The 22,033-nt window shown below is 28.5% G+C and overlaps 2 protein-coding genes across 2 annotated transcripts; both read left to right on the top strand.

The window, feature by feature from the left end:
• The first annotated feature begins 4,414 nt into the window (after positions 1-4,414).
• Positions 4,415-7,398, top strand: LOC137832249 (glucose-6-phosphate/phosphate translocator 2, chloroplastic-like). The gene is made up of 5 exons (XM_068640305.1): positions 4,415-5,172; positions 5,593-5,818; positions 5,934-6,156; positions 6,314-6,527; positions 7,115-7,398. The coding sequence occupies exons 1-5, from the start codon at positions 4,672-4,674 to the stop codon at positions 7,124-7,126; spliced, it is 1,176 nt and encodes a 391-aa protein (XP_068496406.1). The 5' UTR covers positions 4,415-4,671; the 3' UTR covers positions 7,127-7,398.
• A 3,900-nt stretch (positions 7,399-11,298) lies between these two features.
• On the top strand, positions 11,299-19,050 carry LOC137832248 (beta-glucosidase 47-like). Its single transcript, XM_068640304.1, has 12 exons — positions 11,299-11,533; positions 11,687-11,753; positions 11,837-11,895; positions 15,989-16,064; positions 16,411-16,485; positions 16,563-16,650; positions 16,740-16,995; positions 17,333-17,448; positions 17,530-17,782; positions 17,883-17,985; positions 18,314-18,422; positions 18,577-19,050. Exons 1-12 carry the CDS (start codon positions 11,378-11,380, stop codon positions 18,782-18,784), a joined length of 1,566 nt encoding a protein of 521 aa, XP_068496405.1. The 5' UTR covers positions 11,299-11,377; the 3' UTR covers positions 18,785-19,050.
• The last annotated feature ends 2,983 nt before the right edge of the window (positions 19,051-22,033 follow it).

The following is a 22,033-nucleotide window of genomic DNA, read 5'->3' as shown; positions in this document are numbered from 1 at the left end:
GACAGAGAAGTTTTTGGTAGCCCTAATTTAGTATAGCAGTAGCAAAGGCCTAACAAATTGGTGCTTTCATTACTCTTACCATGCCTCCCAAATCATCATCCAAAAATCTGGAAGAGGTCTTAAAAAGCATCCAAGCACAACTCACGATTATTCAAAGAAAACTAGAGGACAACACTAGTAAACAATCTACCATAGAGGCAAAGAATGACCACCTTCACGCCCCTCTTGGATCAGGTAACAACCCTTTCTCACCCGAGAAGAAGCTTCCACCCATGAACCACCAAAACAGCCCTCAATCTCACTAATTTGTAGAGAGAAAGTCTCTATAAACTTATACTTGTATATTTCTTGTACATGGTGGAGTTATGTATACAAGAGAATAAAAACATCTTCTTCTTTTTTACCATCTTCTTATATAATTTTCTTATATTCAATATTTCTCTTTCAAATACCCTCAGATGGTGGGATTTCTTCTCTTTTTTTATCAACAATAAAATAAATAAATAAATAGGGACCGATGGTGGGATTTCATATGCAGGGATAAGTTTTCTCCTTATTTAAATGACTGCACGATAACAACCTACTCACTGATTGACATTCATTCACAAGGGCCTTAGAGCTCCGTTTTGACCCATCAACATATATCAATCATCAAGTGGAGTTGTTCAAACTCCAACAAACCACTTCAATTACGAAATACCAAAACACTTACGCAATTGTATCGTGGTCTCACTCTCGAGATTATAATTAATTGCTTCATTTATGTTTTGAATATTGAAATCCGTAGAGAGCTAATCATATTGAACCCATATTCTATAGCACACGCCATTGGTCTAGCTAAGCTTATTTAAGACCAACTCAACTCAGAGATTCAAAACCTAAACAAAACCGCTTTTTCATACCGTCCTACTACCATCAACCTGCCACTACATCCTCTTTCACAAACTCATCCAAACCGATTATATTTACCCCACCATCGGATTTTTTAATTCAATTAATTTTTGTATGTATTGATTATCAAAATTTTCATATTTTTTGCAATTGAGTTTCTATTTTTTAACATTTTTATTAATTGAGTGACTTTTATCTTGTTGTATCATCTTATTTTCTTGTTTTATGTATTAAAAAAATATGAGATTTTAAATTTAATATAAAATGATTTTATTTTTACCGTTTTAATTGAAAGTATTTGGATAAAGAAATTGTCATGCTCATCCATAACTTTCATGTTATCATTCATACTAATAAAAAAATTATCATAGTCACCAAATTGATGTAGGTAATGAGAATAATCTATTGTTTAACTAACATGTTTTCAATAAAAACTATTTACTTAACATTTCACATTAATTATAATATTCTTTTATACATCTCTTATCACATAAAGATAGATGAAAAAGATGATAAAAAACAATATAACATTCACGTTACTCCACATAATCTCAATTGAAAAACATAAAAATTTTAAGTACTAGGATAATTTTTTTTAATAAAAACTCAATTTAAAATACCTAAATTTAAAAAAAAAACAACAAAATAACATTCAATATATTTTTGTTTTGAATATTAATATATTGACACATAAAATTACTTAGTTATTGTAATTTTTTAAATTCAAAAATTACAAATTAAAAAAAAAAAAGCCTCTCACATCAATTATTGAGTGGTGCTTATCAAGTTATTATCTTGGTTGTATTTTAAGAAAACAAAGAAATAACAGAAATGGAGGGAGGGAAAAGAAAAAAAAAAGAGAAAAAAAGAAAAAGAGAGAGAAAAGAAGAGAGGTAAAAAGTTCAAGAATTTCCGTCGTGCATTATTAGCTATATAACTAATTAAGCTATGGTTGTGTCTCATTTGCAAAGACAATTTTCTTTGCCCTCCGCTCTTGCTCTTCAAACCTTTTACATATTTCATTCATTCCAAATATGCCCTTGCACTCCATCTTTCCATGTTTTTCCTTCATGGTTATTCACTTTCGCTTGCACAAAAACCAGAGGAACAAGAGTAGTTTGATGAGAAATGCAGGAAAGTTATTTTTTAAGGTTGTTTGAGAAAGGGATCCTGTTCATGAGGATTTCATGTATAAATATGCAGACAGCAAAAACAACGACGTGTAATCAAAATTTAAAATTGAAGTTATAATTTAGACTAATTATTTAAGTTAATACTCTAATGGTATGATAGGGTTCACTTTAGGTGATAGGTATCTTTATTTTAATGGATGTTGCTTTTTTGTGGGTTGTTAGGTTGGTACTTAAGATTTGTTGTTCTTTTGTCCTTGGTCGTAGTGAGTTTGTACTAGATTTGTTTTGTGATTGTACGAGATTTATAATGGTAGATTAATTTTGGCTTTCTCATTATGTTGATTTGAGAGATCAGAGAAGTTAAACTTTATTATATATGTATGGATAAGGGTTGAACTGGTTCTTGTTATTCCATCCTTATTACGATAAAAAAAATTAATACTGCAAAGATATATTTATTTAAATATATAAGAAATTTTGTTTCCAGTATTAAATACTTTAAATATAATTTAAAATGAATATTAAAAATATCTGGATGAATTAGAAAATCCATAAATTCAAATTAGAAAAAACTAATAAATAATATCTGGATGAATAAATTTATAAACTTATTAATAATGAAAGACATATAAATTAATATTAATTATTTAATACTTTATACAAAATTTATTGAAAGTAATAATTTAAAAATTAAATTCTTCATATAAATTCAATTTTAAAAAAATTGAAAAAGGAAATCAAAATTTGATTCTTTATAACTTAATGTGATAATGAATTGTAAAGAGTGTTATTTGGTATTTGAGTAAATATTATGAATAGTATGTTATTTGAAAAAGCGTGTTGTTTTGCGGAAAAATTTGCACTCTAACTAGAATAGGAAGGCCTCTGGTTGTGAACGGTCATAATTGAATTTGCAAACACAAACTCAACTTGCTCTTTCTGCTTAATTCCAAAATGCAAGAGCTGTGATTAGAATAAAGACACTAACCCTGTTCCACTCAATCTCGTTGGACCTCACCAAACCCATTTGGGATTCATGTCAGCCGTCAATAATGAATTGAAAAATCAAACTACAAATTATGACACGAGAAATATTAGCAGCGAGCAAAACATTGGTAATCACCAATCTCATGTGACCAAACAAGCAACACCAGGGAGGGGTGTCTGTCTTTCTCCTTCAGATTTTTAAGATTTTTGTTCTCAGCCCTCAATTCATGAACTCGTGAGGCTTGTCGTTTGGGCAGAGATTTCGAGGCAATGAAATTAGCGGTTCAAATTCACCAGAACCTAAAGTTGCACCACAATTATTGTTGTACTTCCTCTAATCATGCCTGGAGAGACCATACTTGTAGGGTCCAACATATTCATCTTGCAATTTTTTTAAAGACATTTCGTTACCTTAACTGTGTTTTTTCCCCCTCTTATTTTCTGAGGGACTCAGACAAGCACGAGATTAAATAATTGTTTTTTTTATTGTAGTGTTTTTCTTTTCTTTCTTATTCTTTTTTTAGTGTTTTATTGAGAATGTAGTTAAAAAAATTCTACAATGTATAAGTTGGATTGAGATTAACACATATAACATAATTAAGAGCATATCAGATTTTAGAAGGTTAAGTAACAAAATTTCAGAAACAAGCATTTCTATTTAAGTTTAACATAAATAATGAAAAATGGTTCACTATATTCTATAAAAAAATATAAAATATCACAAATATCACGAGAACAAGTTTTACTGTCTAGATGATTTAAAATATCAGAAAATAATATAATAAAAACTCAACAACCGAGTTGCATTAAATCTAAATAATTTATGTTAATTATACTTTTAATTTCTCTAGTTTCGACTATACCCAATTCTGGTCTCCAAGTTCTTTTTGATCAGTCTGAAGTCTTTGTTTTAAAATTTAAAAATAATTACTTTTTTTATCGATATTATTCTTCCTATAACCTTTAATCACTCATCTTCTACACACAATCTTCACGAATCGAGTTAATTAAACTATCTTCAGCTCATAATTTATCAATCAAAACTTTAAACTTCGTCCAAAAAATATTAAAAAAAACTCCAAAGTTTCCCTCATCAAATTCTAGTCTTACATCTTACAAGTAAGCTATATTTTTTTAGTTCTAAATTTTTTAAATCATTTCATATATCAAATCACCATAGAAACCGTCATATATTTAAATAACAAAAACAGTTTGGGTAGTTTTAAGTAAAAATAATAATACAAAACTAATTTTAAAGAAAATTAAAAATAAAAACTAAAAACTAAAAACCAACGACTTAGAATTGTTGAGGGTATCGCGCATGCCAGTATCAGCATAACTAGAAAATTGTCTGTAAGATTGTTTTTTTTAGTAAAATTCTACGCCGTTAGTTGATTACATGACACAAACTATGGAATCTCTATTCTATATAAATGTCCAACTCAAACACCTCTTCCTCACATACAAAAAAACCGTTTCCAACTCTGCCATCTTCTTCTCACCAACCCTTCTCCCTTCCTTGCAACATTCCTAAACTTCACCATTGTTAACTCTGATATCCCGAGATTCAACCCAACACATCGAACACCTAGTACACATCATTTTATAATACCACCCTCTCTCTTTCTCCCACGTTCAGAAAACTCAAGCAGCAGCCATCATGATCTCTTTAACGAAATGCTCAGCATCATCGCTCACTTGTTCTGCTTTCTCAACCAGAAAACTCCCCCCTGCAAGGCCTCAACTGCTTACATTTCCAACCATTAACAACGTTGAACAAAACACGAGTCCCTCTCAGTTGTGCTCCCAGAAACCGCTCTACCTTTCACCCACAGAGAACATGGCATTGGTGAAGAGAAAGAGGGTGACGGAGTGCCAGGCCTATGAGGCTGACAGGTCACGCCCCATGGAGATTAACATTGAGCTGCCAGGTGAAGATGCTGCCCAGAGGATGAAGATCGGGGTGTATTTTGCCACCTGGTGGGCTTTGAATGTGGTGTTCAACATCTACAACAAGAAGGTTTTGAATGCTTTTCCTTACCCCTGGCTCACCTCCACTCTGTCCCTTGCTGCTGGCTCCCTCCTGATGTTAATCTCCTGGGCCACCAGAGTTGCTGAAGCCCCAACAGTTAACCTCGACTTCTGGAAGGCCTTGTTTCCTGTAAGAAATTCTTTTTTTTCTTCCTATTTTTGCATTTTTGTCGTTTTCTTTTCCTAGCTATTGCATGTGGGCACAGAAATGGTCATGATGTGATTGGCTAATCTATTTGTGAAAAGTTTTGTTGTAAATTGAAAAACTTGACTATATATCATATGAAAATTGGTGAGGATCATAGACATATAATGAATCTGGACTATAAAATAATTTCTCTTTACATTTGCGGACAGTTTTTGAAAACCTGCATCATCATGACACATAAATTTGGAAAGGTTAATAATCTTGACACAGAGATGGGAAAATTACTTGAGAGAATTGAATAAAGTAATTCATTCTTTGTGGTCAAATGGTGTGACAATGTGAGTGAGTTTCAAGTAAAGGAATGGTTGATTTAGTAGTACTCAATTAAATATTTTTCTGCAGGTTGCGGTGGCACATACAATTGGGCATGTTGCTGCAACTGTGAGCATGTCCAAGGTTGCTGTCTCTTTCACTCACATCATCAAGAGTGGAGAGCCTGCTTTCAGTGTCCTGGTGTCAAGGTTCTTGCTTGGAGAAGCATTCCCAATGCCGGTTTATCTGTCACTGGTGCCAATTATTGGTGGTTGTGCACTAGCTGCTGTGACTGAGCTCAATTTCAATATGATTGGTACGATTACTAACTGAAAAACAAGTTTCTGACTTTCTCATACAGTAGACAGTTTTAATGGGATGTAGAAATTTTTTTAGTTCAACACTCTAAACAACAAATTTGATTGTTTCAGGCTTCATGGGGGCTATGATATCAAATTTGGCATTTGTCTTCAGGAATATATTCTCAAAGAAAGGAATGAAGGGGATGTCTGTTAGTGGAATGAACTACTATGCCTGTCTTTCCATGATGTCTCTGTTGATCCTCACACCTTTTGCCATTGCTGTGGAGGGCCCCAAGGTTTGGGCTGCAGGCTGGCAGTCAGCTGTGTCTCAGATTGGTCCCAATTTTGTATGGTAAGCACATCTACAGTCTTCGATTGAAGTTGTTGTATTTGTAGTTTTTAACTGTTGAGCCTTTTAATTAGTTCAACAATGTTTGTTATTGTTCTGCCTTTAATTTCATGTTTCTCTTCAGAAAATGTTTTAAACTGATGAATTTTTATGTTTGCAGGTGGGTAGCTGCTCAGAGTGTCTTCTACCACTTGTACAATCAAGTCTCTTACATGTCTCTTGATCAGATTTCTCCCTTAACATTCAGCATCGGAAACACTATGAAGAGGATTACGGTCATTGTCTCTTCTATTCTTATCTTTCACACGCCTGTTCAGCCCATCAATGCTCTTGGTGCAGCCATTGCAATTCTTGGTACCTTCCTCTATTCACAGGTGCATTAATCCTTCCTCTCCTTTTAAACCGAGTTTTCTTTTTTATACTCTGAGAGAATCTAATGGCCAACTTGCTCCGTGTGCTGATATTATTGTTGTTTATTTGCTTTTGCTATCTATATCTATACTTATACAAGTAAATAAAAAAGAAGGGTGTTATAGAAACTCCATCTCCACAGAGGGAAATCAGCACAATTCTTAAAAAAGTGTTAGATTTTTTATACGTAGAATTTGAATACATATAAAGTTGTTTACCATAATTCATGCACCCTACTCAACTAACTCATATAAACACATTAAGTTGTGGAATTAATACTTTAATTCGATGAATGTACGTCTCTACATGAATTGGGAATTATTACATTTTACATATCCAAAGAAAACTCACAAGCTGTTGTAAAGTGTTTTTCTGTCCTGAACTTTCCGTAGAAAATTTTAAATTGTATCTATGAACAACAGAAACCACAAATATGGTCTATTTTGTCTATGATATTGTACTATTAAAACAGTTTACTCAATTAGTGATACATCAGACACTGTCATGTACATGAAAGAAACTGACAGGTTTCCATTAATTCTGTTAACAGGGTAAACAGTAAGGTTGCTGTTATATGTAACACAAGGGAACAATGACTCATGGCTGGAGCTCAAAGTGTCACTGATGAGGATAAGGGCATTTTTAGCTATTATGTTTTGCTGTCAATAGGAATTAAGTTGCTTTCTTTTGGGCCATAACTGCAGCATTTAAATGAGACTTAGAAGGATGGAGTGCACTAAGCAGCAGTTATATCTTGAGGCTGAAAGTATATGAAAAAATTCTTGAAAAGATCATTGTAAAATTAATTAATGCATAACTCAATTTCTTATATAACACTGTTTATACTTTTATTTTTCTATCTAATATTTTTTTATTTTATTTAGTACTCTTTTGTTTTTATTTTCAAATAAAAAAAAATTAATAAATTAAAAAAAAAATGATAATTTTAATTTTGAATACATTAAAAAAATAAATATTTTTAATGTTTAAAATGGTTATAAATATAATTAATGAATAAATAAATAATTTTAAACAAAAATAAAATAAAAAAAGTAATAAATTAAAAATGTTTAGTTTAACTCTTTTTTAAGAATGAAGAAAATAAAAAATTAAACCCTACAACAACATAAAAGTTAAATCTATAAACAAAAATTAGTATTTATTTATTATTATTGATGATGTAATTATGCTAATTTCAAGTAAAAAATACAGGACATAATTATAAAAAAAACAAAGTCAATTAGTATTAATTAGTAGTGGGACACACATATAATATTTAAGTGTCTACCTTAAATGCAAAATCCTAAAAAAAACTAATGCAAATGATATACTTTTATACATCATCTATACCTATATATAAAGGGATTCCCCTCTTAACTGCTCTTAATTTTTTTTCCTATTTTATCCTTATATTAATATTTAATTTTATTATTGTATTATGATCATTGTATCATTTCTTATTTTCCTCTTAACTGTTTTTAATTTTTTTCCCATTTTATCATTATATTAATATATTTAATTTTATTATTGTATTATGGTCATTGTGTCTTTTCTTATTTTTTTTTCTACAATATTTAGTATAGACGGTTTTGAATTGAAAGAGAGGTGTAAAAGCGGTTTTGAATTGAAAGAGGTGTAAAAGCGGTTTTGAATTGAAAAAGATGTGGAGGAAGGTTATGAATTGAAAGAGAGGTGGAGGAACGGTTATGAATTGAAAGAGAGGTGGAGGAACGGTTATGAATTAAAAGAGAGGTGGAGGAGTGATTATGAATTGAAAGAGATAATTTATTTTGAAAATTAATTGCATAATGAGTGAGTGTCTAATGTATGAGAGAGAGAAAAAAATTTAATAAAATATTTAAAATAAATGGAGCAACCGTTTGAATGGAAAGAGATAATTTATTTTGAAAATTAATTGCATAATGAGAGGAGGGAGTGTCTGTTTTATGAGAGAGAAATAAATATTAGGAGATGTGAGTAATGGTCAAACGTGAACAATCAATTTTATTTTATTATTACTGAGCGTTACCACTTTCTTCAGTAGTTTTCACCGTCACCATTTACATCCACTTTCTTATGAATGAGTAGTTTTCATCAGTTACATCCACCCCTTATAAAGAGTAGTTGAGCGGTTACCACTTTCTTCCACTTCCTTATAAGGAGTAGTAGTTTTCACCCGTTGCATACAAAGAAAAAAAAAATGTTCATAAATTTTGACACATTTTGAACCCTCTTCATTCACGCTCCATGTTCTTCTCCTACTCTCACCCATCTTAGTCCCTCTTCAATCACCACTGTACAACAACAACCACCATTGTTTCCTCCTTCTCGCACTTCCCAAAGCGTTCGAAACAGAGACGTGTCTCATTGTTATAGGATTTGAACATTTTTGTTTCTATTGCTTTCTTAATTTTTTTTTATATTTTTGTATGAATCCTAAGTCCAGCTTTGGAGGTAAAGTTTTTATGTCTACTGGTGCTTTGATCTATTAGATATTACATAAGTTGGAAGTTTGGTAATTTATATTTAGTTTATTATTTTATTCTTTTCAACTTCTTTGCCATGGAAAATGTGGATTCAATTGATATGGTGATAGATTCCACAACTTCCAACATACAACTATTTGCATTATGTTTTGACATTGTTTGCCGGTCCATTTTTTTTAAACCTTAATTTTAATCTTGATAACCTTACAAAGTTCAAGATTACACCCAAGTTAAATCAAAATTTAATATTCAAAAACAATAAAATGAAAATATATAAAAATTAACATAAAATCTTAATAAAACTATTATCAATGGTGCATTTAGATAATTTACATATCTTCTCATATAATTTAATATTTATTAAAATTATATGAATATATAAATAGTAAAATGTGTTCCCGCTACTCAATAATAATAAAAATAAATACTAATTTATGTTTATAGAATCAACTTTTGTGTTGTTGTAGGGTTTAATTTTTTATTTTCTTCATTTAAAAAAAATTAAACTAAACATTTTTAATTTATTTTTATTTTGTAAAAACTCATTTCTTTATTTATTAATAACTATTTTAAACATTAAAAATATTTATTTTTTAATGCATTCAAAATTAAAATGATTAAGTTTTTAATTTTTATTTTTTTTTAAAATAGTGATAGACAGAAAAATAAAAAAGAATGGTATTTGAGACTGAAATAAAAACAAAAATGTACTAAATAAGAAAATAAAAATATAAATAGTGTTATATGATAAATTAATAAAAATATAAATAGTATTATATGAGGATTTGAATCTGTAAATCAATAGTATATATTATTAATAGTACCAAATCTTCTCAAAATTTTCATATTTTTTAAACATGAACTAATAAGTATTAAATAAGAGCATTTTAAACCAAATATAGAAGGAGGTTATATGAATCCGGTGAAACAATCGAAATACTTGGTTTGTCCCTCCATTTGTGAAGCTGGAGATTTTAATCTACTCATTCATCTAACTCAACAACCAAATTCACATATCAAAATCAGTAGTTTGTATTGTTAGTTTATTTCATAAATTTAATTTCTCCAACATTAATAGAAATTAATATTTTATAAAATTTAACCAAACCATTTACTTATTTTTAACTTTTTAACTAAATTTCTCTATTTAAATTAATTTTATAATAAATAATCCATTGTTTGCTTGTCCTTTTTATATTTCGGCTGTCCGTTTTGTCATTTCCGTCATCAATAATATTAAATGTTTCTTGAAGAATGTGCAATAATGCTTCTAATATATATCTTTCAAACTTCTCCATTCATCTTCTAAAATACAAAAAAAATATTTATTTTAATATACATCAACAAAATATTTTTTATTTTAATCTTCTAATGATATCATAGGTTAACGCCACACTTTCAATAATTTTATCATTATTGATCTGATAATTTTGTTAACATGGACATAGATGATATCATCATGACATCAAGACAATGCCGCCATTATTATTAGGTTTAACGAATAAAGTTAAAGAGAGACTAAAAACAAACAAAAAAGAACTAAGAATGATAAAATACAAACAAAAATATTACGGGACTAAATTTTAATTAATTTTTTAGAGTTATAATTCTTAAACTTTGTTCTAATAATAAAAATATTACTTTATATATAAGTTCTCTATAAATTAAAAGGTAATACGTTAAATTTTTAATTTATTATCATATTAAATATTTAATACAAAATAATATAGTACTTTTTAAGTGGAAAAGGTTAAATTCTCTTTTGCTTCATAAAATATTTTTGTAAAAATCTAGATAAAAAAAATCCATTCCCAAAATCATGAAAAATAGTTCATAAATCCTAAATTATGATAAAGCAAAAAAACTTCTGAACAAAAAAAATAATGTGAAACAGTCAATATTACGCAAAAGAGTTTCTTAGATATTATCGCGGAAATATCAAAATTGATCCCGGAAGATGAATATCCTCACAAAAAAGTTTCTAACTGAAATTTTCGTGTGAAGAAATTGTTGAAAAAATTATTTATTTTCATATAAAACCTTTTATATCAAATATAAAAAAAAAGTGAGCGTACATATATCAAATATGCATAAAAAATTATATGCAAATAGATAAATTTTTAAAAAGACTCATTTATGCAAAAAAAAATAAAAAAAATTATCAACTACTGCACTTAATTTTTTTGGGGTCTAATTTTGAATATTTTCTGTTAAAAAATTAAATCACCTAATTAAAGGCAGCTGAAAATATAGTCGTGTGAACCATGAATGCGTTGTTTTGCATATAAGTATATATCTGAGTCGACATTCCCTTAAACACAGAAAACATGGAAGTTCCACTCCTACCACTCTTTGCACTAAGCTTCTCTATCTCCATTTTCTTGGGATTGGGTGCTGCTGATTTTCTATCCCTCAAAGACCTTTCAACTTCCTCTCCATTTCCAACCAACTTTCTTTTTGGAACTGCATCTTCTTCATATCAGGTTCTTTTCTGCAACTCTTTCTACAATTTTGTTCACATTTCCACACTCAAGATGTTCATATTTCAATCTTTCAAACTGATTTTGTGAGATGATGTTAGAAATTAGTTGTGTGATCGTAGCTTGGCATATGCGAAATAATGAATGATTTTGCAGATTGAGGGAGCTTACTTGAGTGATGGAAAGGGGCTAAATAACTGGGATGTTTTCACTCATAAGCCAGGTTCACATTCTTACTCATTGTTTTGTAAAATACTTATTGTTTATTGAGAAAGCATCCAATGATACATGCTTCTACCATTTCAGGAACTGTAACTGATGGAAGTAATGGTGATGTTGCTGATGATCATTACCATCGTTATAAGGTATCATCATCTTACTTCTATTATCACTCTTAATAGTCATGGGTTTTATTTGGAAGGATGTGTTTAAAAGCTTCTAATAAAACAAATTTCCAAAACAAGTATATTTTTAATTTAAATAAATGGATCCAAGTCTACTTCAATCCCTCTCACTCTTTTTCATAAACTTAAAAAACAATCTTTCACGTCTTCCATTTGTATATAAAATATCACCACTTCAATATTGAATTCAAATCAGCACCTTTTTCTTTTTTTACTTTACCTTTCATGAAATTAATTAATTATTAACAAATAACAACCCACTGAAAAGGGATAAACCAATTTTTTTAAAATTTTTACTGGTTTATATTTTATTCCTGATTCCTGGCCAACTGTTTAAAACCAATTGCAATACATAGGTACAACTATAAAAAATAAATAAAATTAGGTTGGATGTTAATTCAATTTTGGTCTGATTTATTTGTACATCGAATCAAATGATTTTGGGTAGGTTTATGAGAAAAAATAATTTAAGTTAAAAGTAATTAAAATAATATTATTTTATTAAATATGTGTACATATATATTATAATTTATGTATTAAATTTATATGTAATAATAAGTTATTTTTATTTATAAGAATTAAATTCAAAAATAATATTTTTAATTTTTTGCATCTAAATTGTTGTTTTTTTTATTTTAAAATGGAGCCAACGATTTTATATAAAATTAGGTTGGGCATAAAAAAAAATCTTAATCCGTAAAAAGCGTGGGTTGAGCTAAACCTTACTATTTAACACTTTATAGATATTTTGCTTGGTAGTTGATTTCAATGTATGCGACATACTTAAATAAGTTGAAATGAAGTGTAAGCCTAACTCCACTATAATATTAAACAAAGGAAAAAGATATAGGATTAGTTGAGAGTTTATATTCATATTAAAGATAAGATTTCAATTTCTTTCATTTCTCCTATTTCATGACAATGACTGATAATCTTTCACTATTATCACCTCAAATCAAGTTAATTACAATTCAATGGAATAGTTTCAATTCTTTTTAAAATAATTAAATGTGCTAATGTATAATTAAATATGTTTATATATGTAATCAAGGACAATGTAACGTAATGGAATATATTGAATTATTTTAGACAAATTAAAATTATATTTAACTTTTTTAAAATTTTAGGACTGAATTGATTAATATAGAAACTAAAAGGAGAAGTACAAATAGATTAAGTATAAGGTAGCTTTGCTCTTGAAACTAACTTGTGCTATTAACTTCTTTAAATACTCCAAAAGTTGCACTGTTCAATAAAAGAGACAAACACATGTAATGTTTTTTGTGCGTTTTTGTTTCTCTTGGTAGATGGTTAAAAATTATTAAAGATTCTTAAACAACTTACTTTATTGTTAATGTTATTGAATACTGTATAACGAAATTTATTATTAAGAGAAAAAAATAAATTGATATATAATAAATGGTATGATAGAGAAAAGATAACATTGTGTAAATTATTAAAAAACATTGTATGAGTATCACATCTCATTCTTAAATATACTTGTGAGAAGTGGGAGAATGTTTTGGGTATAAAATTTCAATTCTGTGAATATTTATAATTGAATGAGTGTAAAAAATCTTTATATTGGTGTTTTATCCTGATCATTTATTATTTTATTAATGATTTCAGTATATAAACTCATATGTTTATTAATATTTTAAATTTTCTTTGATAAGAAATATATTTAAATTTACTTACCAAAACATTTTTAAAAAAATAATTTGTTTTACTAACTAAAAGTTATTATGTCTAATTCTCAATCTATCTGTGGTCCTTTCAACTATCTCATAACAAATTTAGACATTAATTTATTTAGTCGTGGTATTAAATTTATGAACGATTCACATATATAGCTTTTAGACTTGTCCTTAAAATTACTGAAATCCAGTTTTCTCAATCCTTTTCACTTACTAAATTAATATATCTTAAAATGACTAAAATAAACTGTTCATAATTTTTTTTTATAAAATATAGCCGAAATAATAATTGAAAATAAAAACATTGCATTATTATGAATGAAAAGAAAATATATTTAAACCCGTAAAAAGAAGTAGAAGACTGAATAGAGAAAGAAAAGAGTGTAAAACTCAACTTCTCTTCAATCATCAGAAATTAAATTAAAAACAAATATTTTTTTATAATAAATATATTATATTATTTTTGTATTTTTTTGTATTTTTTTTAATAATACTTTTTTCATGTGATGGCAGATGATTGTTGTTACTTGAGATGTCAGCCTAACTGAGATCTCAAGTTGAATAGTGATAACTAACATGAAAACTTTTATATAAACTTATAATAAATATATTATTTTTACTAATATGTAAAAAATTAATTTAAAGAAATTCATATATAAAAATCTAGCGTTTTAATAAAGTGAGAATATTAATGAATTTAATTTATTTTAAAAAAGTATAAGCTATAGTAATTTTTCAGACCAAGAAAGAAGTATGTAGGAGGATATTAAAATCTAAAAACAGGAAGATGAGATCTTACGATGACATTTGAGGCAACAGATATCCATTTTTTTCAACGCATCTTTACATTAAGTCTAACATAGGATGGCGACAGGCCCAGCATCTTGGTCTATTTTTTTTAATTAAAATTTGTTTTATACTATTTAATAGATATAAATAAATAATAACTTTTCAATTTAAATGATGACTATTTATTGATTAAATTCTAATTATAAATTATAATAGAGTAACTTGATATGTTAAAAACATTAATCTTCTCAATTTATTTGATAAAAATACAAAATATTTACATAATTGAAAATATTTTTAATATATAAAAGATAAATTTTATTGATCTAATTAATCGTTAAATTTTAATTTAATATTATCATAATTATTTACCTTAAATTCTGTTAAAATTGAATAATAACATCAATATAATCAAATGAATTATATTTTTCAATCAATATATATATATATATATATATATATATATATATATTATACTGAAGTACAATAGAAGTTTAATTAAACATTCAACATTTAATTTAATCACTAAAGATGTTCTGGTTGTAAGTTCTAGGGTCACGCACTGAATTTGTTGGTAAATTTCAACAATTTTGTATACTTATAAAATATTCTTTAATTTATAGAGATTTTATTCTTAATACTTTCTTCACTGAGTTATTTCTTACATCTTTGATTAAGGGTATCTAAATAAGCATGATTTGTTTTGTTGGTCTTAATTTGAGTGATACAAATATGAAGTTAGGACACTCCTTTTAAATGGTGTGTCTTCGACACTCGTATGACACTTGTAAGACACGTATCCGTGAAGTGTACAATTCAAAAAGTATTTGTTAGATTTCTGACAATTTTAGTAGTTCTAATACAATTTTAAAAAGGAAAAATACATTAATTTTCTTAAAATTCAAACTTTATTGTATAAATTGTTTTTATAATTATAAAAATTAGAAACAAATCCCTGTGAACCAGTCATGAAAAACATCTGTTTGTTTAAAAAATAAACTGGAACATACTTGTGCACATAAATCTTTATTCTCAATTTATATAATTTATAATTATATAATATATAGATATATGTCAATGTGTCCTACATTTTAGAGATTTTATGTATCTCCATATGTGTCTTCGACACTCGTATGACACTTATAAGACACGTATCCGTGAAGTGTACAATTCAAAAAGTATTTGTTAGATTTCTGACAATTTTAGTAGTTCTAATACAATTTTAAAAAGGAAAAATACATTAATTTTCTTAAAATTCAAACTTTATTGTATAAATTGTTTTTATAATTATAAAAATTAGAAACAAATCCCTGTGAACCAGTCATGAAAAACATCTTTTTGTTTAAAAAATAAACTGGAACATACTTGTGCACATAAATCTTTATTCTCAATTTATATAATTTATAATTATATAATATATAGATATATGTCAATGTGTCCTACATTTTAGAGATTTTATGTATCTCCATACCCGTATCCGTGTCATATCAGTGTCCGTGTCAATGTCTGTGTTACATACAATCCAACTAATTGTGAAAAACAGGAATCCAACTAATTGTGAAAAACAGGAAGACGTGGATCTTATGGATTACATTGGAGTCAACAGTTATCGCTTCTCATTATCATGGGCCAGAATTCTCCCCAGTAAGTTTTTTTTTAATCAAAAAATTAATTACACTTTTTATTTTAATTTCTTAAATTTTAATTGTACAACCTCATCCTCACATATCATAATTCTGAACTTTTGTTGACATTAAAATAATCTTGCCAAACATTGGTGTTATTGTCAGTTGAAAATACAAATATTGAAATGATGTAACTTATTTGAAAATAAATTATAGATACAATAATTAATATTGCATCAAAAACTGAAAACATTAGTTAATTTAATTATTTTGAAAATTTAAGGCTGTAATAATTTTGAATCCTTAAACATAATAAATTGCATTTACTTTCTATCTCTAACTACTACATTACAAATTTGATCCAGAGGGTAGATTCGGCAAGGTGAATCGGGCTGGGATTGATTACTATAACAGGCTAATTGACACACTTCTCTCCAGAGGTTTCATTCTTTTGTTATCAGTATTATTCAATACTTTTTCTATCTCTAACTCTTTTCCTTTTCTGGTTTTGCTTTAGGAATAGAACCTTTTGTCACAATATCACATTATGATATTCCTCAAGAACTTCAGGAAAGATATGAAGGTTGGCTAAGTCCTAATATTGCGTAAGTACTTGTGATATCAACACATATAAAAGTACAATAAAAGAGTATGCTCACAAATATTTTGTTAAATGTAACGTTGATTTTTGTAGGGAGGATTTCAAGTATTATGCAGACATATGCTTCAAGAACTTCGGTGACAGAGTGAAATACTGGATCACATTTAATGAACCAAACGTTGCATTTATTTGTGGCTATAGAAAAGGGATATGGCCACCTGGTCGTTGTTCTGGTTCATTTGGGAATTGCACCAATGGTGGGGACTCAGAGAGGGAACCTTTCATTGCAGGTTCTAATCTTCTCTTATCCCATGCCACTGCTGTTCATCTCTACAGAACCAAATATCAGGTAAGATGAGTTTTCTATGTTACCAAAATAATTTTTCATATACTTTGATTTTGGACTTTCTTATCAATCTTAGAGTAATTTCCAACGACCAATTTATTTTTTTCAACTAGCATTTTCTCATTCCAATAATTAGTTAATAAGTTGTTTGCTAGTTACAAATATTGCAATCAGAATAAAAATATCTATAAAGAACGGAAAAATGTAAAATAATAATTTTAGAATTATATATTCTACTTTTGGATAAGATAGAGTGAGAGAAATAGATAGTGTGAATTAAGAGTTAAAATTTGTAGGTGTCCAAATATCAGCAATCTTACGTGAAAGGTTTGAATGGCAGAAAATTCAGGGAGGGAAAATTGGACTGGTCATGCATACTATGTGGTTTGAACCCATCAGCAACTCCTCTGAAGACAAGATAGCTGCTGAGAGAGCTCAATCATTTTTTATGAATTGGTAAATATTTTAAGAATGAATGCATGTTGTTGATGCAAGGCACGGCCTCTTCAAGATTCTTTATGCTGGTGAAATATGCAGGTTTTTGGACCCAGTTATCCGAGGGGAGTATCCAAGGGAAATGCGTGAAATATTGGGAGAAGACCTCCCACCAGTTCCATATAACCTGGAAAAACTCAAACCTGCAATAGATTTCATTGGAGTAAACCACTATACTAGTTACTTTGTAAAGGATTGCATCCACTCAGTGTGTGAACCAGGACTAGGGTCTACAAGGACAGAAGGTTTTGCTCTAAAATTGGCTAAAATGAATGGCATGAGCATTGGAGAACCGGTGTGTGTATATGAAACCCTCTATATAGCTTTTCTTGATCGAAGACCATGCACCTTCAATTTGGAAAATAATGTTAAGCATATGAAGTTCATGTATGCAGACTTCGCTTCACTGGTTGTATGTTTACCCACAAGGCATGGAGAAGATTGTGACTTACATTAAGGAGAGGTACAACAACATACCAATGTTCATTACTGAAAATGGTGAGTAGAAATACACATCACTCTTCCCTCCAATCTTTAATACAAAACATTTCTAACAAAGAAAACAATCAATGCTTCTATAAAATGCTTTACAAAAAAAGGGCTGTTGGTTTTTTTAAAACAATATCTTATAATAAAAGGCATATATTATGTATGTATGCAAATGTATATTGCTTTGGTCAATCTCCATGACATTTGGTGGAGTTTTTGAACTTGTTAGAAAGAATTGATAAAACTTTATTAGCTGTTACATGGAGAATAACATGAGAGTAAAGACACAACCTAGTTTGAAATATTGATTTTGAATTGTATATATTGTCTTGCATAGGAGTTGGGATGAGGGAGAACTCCAACCTCACCACTAAAGAAATGATCAATGATGTGGAAAGAGTGGAGTACTTGCGTGCTTACTTGGATTCCTTGGCAACAGCAATAAGGTGTTCACATACCCATATTAGTCTGAAAAATATACACACCAAAACTTGCACAATTTTTTTTTTGTCTTGATAACATATTATGAAATAAGTGATTAGAAAGCAAGAACAGGATGAGCCCTTTTGGTCAAGAAAATGTTTGTTGTTGCATGAACAGGAAAGGAGCAGACGTGAGAGGGTACTTTTTGTGGTCTTTGCTTGACAACTTTGAGTGGACGGAGGGATCCTCTATAAGGTTTGGACTTCATCGTGTGGACTATGACACTCTCCAAAGAACTCCAAGAATGTCTGCTTCTTGGTACAAAAACTTCATTGCTCTTCATGCCTCTGGCCCAGGCATGAAACCTCCACATACTCAAGAATGACAAAGAATTAATGGAATGATATACAATTTACTTTCAAGGAAGAATAGAAGCATGGATGAAGGACTGCATATAATTCCTTCTTAGTTCTATATTATGATATATCTTCCTGTACCTCGTTAGTTTTTAGGGTCACCTCTCACTTATTTGGGAATCAACTTTCTGAAATATATGAGTCAAGAAATTAATGGGTTGAAGAAGTTAAAGTGTGTATTCGGTGTTGTTTTCTTTAGACTTTTGGGCTTCAATCTACTGCAATCTGTTCACTACATATATCCATTACTTGAAATTTAATGAAAAGTTTTATCTGTTAAAATAAATATAAAATCAGAAGTTTGTAAATTGATGATAAACTTGCCACACTTAAACTTCAAACACAATAAATTATAAGGAAAAATATGTTGTAAAAAGAGTTAGTTAGAACAATAGTAAATAGAAATCATCTACATAAATATTTCGTGGTGAATGCAGTAAATGGAACATCAAGGTCTATCTTGGGAGTGAAAAACAATGAAGGAGAACTCATTGGAGGAAGTGATAACATACTCTTAGAAATGCATGTAATCATGAGAACCAGTGAAACCTAAAATCGTTGATGAACAATAATTGAGGAATATCTGTTAAAATATTGATGATGTTGATTAAAATAGTTTGAAGATAACTCCATAATCACTAGCATTTTCGTGCAAGCAATTGTTAGCCATCCTGGCCCAATTGGCGACAGAGATCGGCAAAATACAATACAAAGACATTAATAACACGTCCTATTCAGATGTTATAACAAGTTTTCGGTGAATGTCTTATCCTCTGGTTTACCTGTTCACACTTGACTCTGCTAGAAAAGGTGCTATAACGCTCACCGTACATCACAGCATGCACATAACCATGTATCAACTAAGGAATAATCCATTCAAGGCTAGCATATTAAAATAATCATACATCACCATGAAGCTCACCCTGAATACTGAATCCTGCTACATATTTTTCTCCGTACATACTGAGCATCATACCTCAAATCAATCAAAATATATAAATTATTTTTGTTTATGTAACTATATTTAATATTTAATACTTTCGTAATACCATTGTTTCTTGATAAGGATGAAAGTGAACGGACAGAAAGCCTACCGAAGATGGTGAAACGAAAAGACAAACAACCTTTCAATCCTAACTAACTAAGAACTGTCTGTCATGGTGTTTTCGTATTAATTTAATGCCATTTCAGAAATTTTGTAGTATTCATATATCTCCAAAATACTTATTTATGGCCTTGGCGTTACATTAGCTTAGAATTTTGTTATGATGCAAAAATGTAGATTTCAGAATGAAAATATGAGAGAAAAGCTCCACCTAATTATGTATTCATAAAAATATGTTTCAAAATATAAATTGTAAATTTTCTCAATAACTTAGTAAAAATATATTTACTAATAAATTTTATATAAATTTATTTCAAGAACAACTTATCTTAAACAAAATCACAAAAGTCTTAATCGTTATAAGAATTATTTTATTTATACAAGGTGACAACTAAATAATATCATATGTTTTTATATAAGTTAGGAAGATTTCGTTCTTAATGTTAATTCTATTTTTGAGTCTCTTTGATATCCGTTCTATTATAAATGTCTCGATTTTCAATTTTCACTCAAAATAGGAGAAGTGTTTGATTCTCCAACACTCAAGTTAGTTTCTAATATTTGATAATTAAGATTAATAAATATTATTAAGTCTAAACTTTAATTTGAGATTGATCGATATATTTATAGAAATGTGTTAATTCTCGTCATGATTCAAATTAATAGGATTATTACAATTAATTTTTTTGTATTTTGTATTATTGAGACATCGAGAATAAATTTTCTACAAAACTCATATTTAAGACATTTTCTTTAAATTGCAAAAAAAAATATTTAACCTTGTGTAGTTAAGTTACTAGTTATGTTCTAAAACCTTAAAACGAAAATATCTAACATGGGAATATCTGAATGAGATATCTTATCAAATCATCATAATAATCACACATCCATGTATTTCTCTTATCTTCATATAACATATAAGTACATATAAGTGTTTCTCTCTCTTTTTTAAATATGTGAAATAATGCCAATATTCTCATGAACAAGACAATGAGCTTACCTAAAATGACCAACCAGATGAATAGCAAAAGACAAGACAAATATAATAAATAAATTTGTCAACAAATTTTCTATATCTTTCAAAGTATGAGGTTTATTTAGACGTATCCTATTATTTAGGGTTTATAATTTTTTTATATTTAAGAAATGTTTTCTTTGAGAAATTATTGAACTTCCGTACCACAAAGATATTTTATAAAAAAGTGATTGTCGGTTGTTGGGCAGATATTTCGAGGCTGGGAAGCGGGTGCACGTGGAATGGGCTGTTGATAATAGTGGAACTATCTATAGTTATTCACGCCCACAATAGCTTACACATTTTAATTACATGAATAAAAATAGTAACATTACACAAAATAAAAAAATATTTTGATTTTATTAAAACAGCATCTTCGCTATAGTAACAAAGAATTAATGAAAAAAATTAGCATAATCATAAATATTTTACGTCAATTTTTCAATATCTTTTTTATGTTAATTAAGAAAGATTTAGTCTTCCATTATCAATATATTTTATGTATAATAGATGGATGAAATTTGAAACACCCAAAAAATGTTACATTTACTTTATATTCATACATACTAGTATTTTACATTTTAAGTAATTTTATTTTTCTCTTCACGAAGTTCTATACATACATCACTTAATATTTAATCATAACATATATTTTTATGTAAGAACACAATTATTATACTAACATCGTAATATAAACCACATAATAATAAAAAGGTAATTTAGTATATATATATATATATCCATAATTTATAAAATTTATTTACAAATTATCTATATACTCTTATGTTACATATTCAATTTATTCACTAAACATATATCAAGTGTCTAACTCTAAGTTCACTTTCTATTGTCTAAATTTTAAATTTTATATCTCATTTCATCAATCACTAACATCAACATCACAAACGTTTAACTCTACTCTAGCTTTCCAAGATGCTAACTTCAATTTGACTTTATCAATCAAAGGTTAAGCACCAACAAAGATAAACACTCATAAATAATTGAAGACAAACAAGCATGACTATAAAAAATAATATGTTGAATTTTTGTAACAAATCTTGTAGAATTATCCATGATGAAAAAACTACTTTTAGAGTT

The sequence above is a fragment of the Phaseolus vulgaris genome, chromosome 6 (assembly GCF_000499845.2).
Source record: "Phaseolus vulgaris cultivar G19833 chromosome 6, P. vulgaris v2.0, whole genome shotgun sequence".
Classification (NCBI taxonomy): Eukaryota; Viridiplantae; Streptophyta; class Magnoliopsida; order Fabales; family Fabaceae; genus Phaseolus; species Phaseolus vulgaris.
This window is presented reverse-complemented; position numbering and strand designations above follow the sequence as displayed.

Coding starts and splice junctions, on each gene's coding strand:
- LOC137832249 (XM_068640305.1), top strand. CDS start 4,672: ATGATCTCTTTAACGAAATGCTCAGCATCATCGCTCACTTGTTCTGCT. Junction 5,173..5,592: donor TCTGGAAGGCCTTGTTTCCT/GTAAGAAATTCT, acceptor ATTTTTCTGCAG/GTTGCGGTGGCACATACAAT. Junction 5,819..5,933: donor GCTCAATTTCAATATGATTG/GTACGATTACTA, acceptor TGATTGTTTCAG/GCTTCATGGGGGCTATGATA.
- LOC137832248 (XM_068640304.1), top strand. CDS start 11,378: ATGGAAGTTCCACTCCTACCACTCTTTGCACTAAGCTTCTCTATCTCC. Junction 16,651..16,739: donor TGGCTAAGTCCTAATATTGC/GTAAGTACTTGT, acceptor TGATTTTTGTAG/GGAGGATTTCAAGTATTATG. Junction 16,996..17,332: donor TCTACAGAACCAAATATCAG/GTAAGATGAGTT, acceptor TTTGAATGGCAG/AAAATTCAGGGAGGGAAAAT.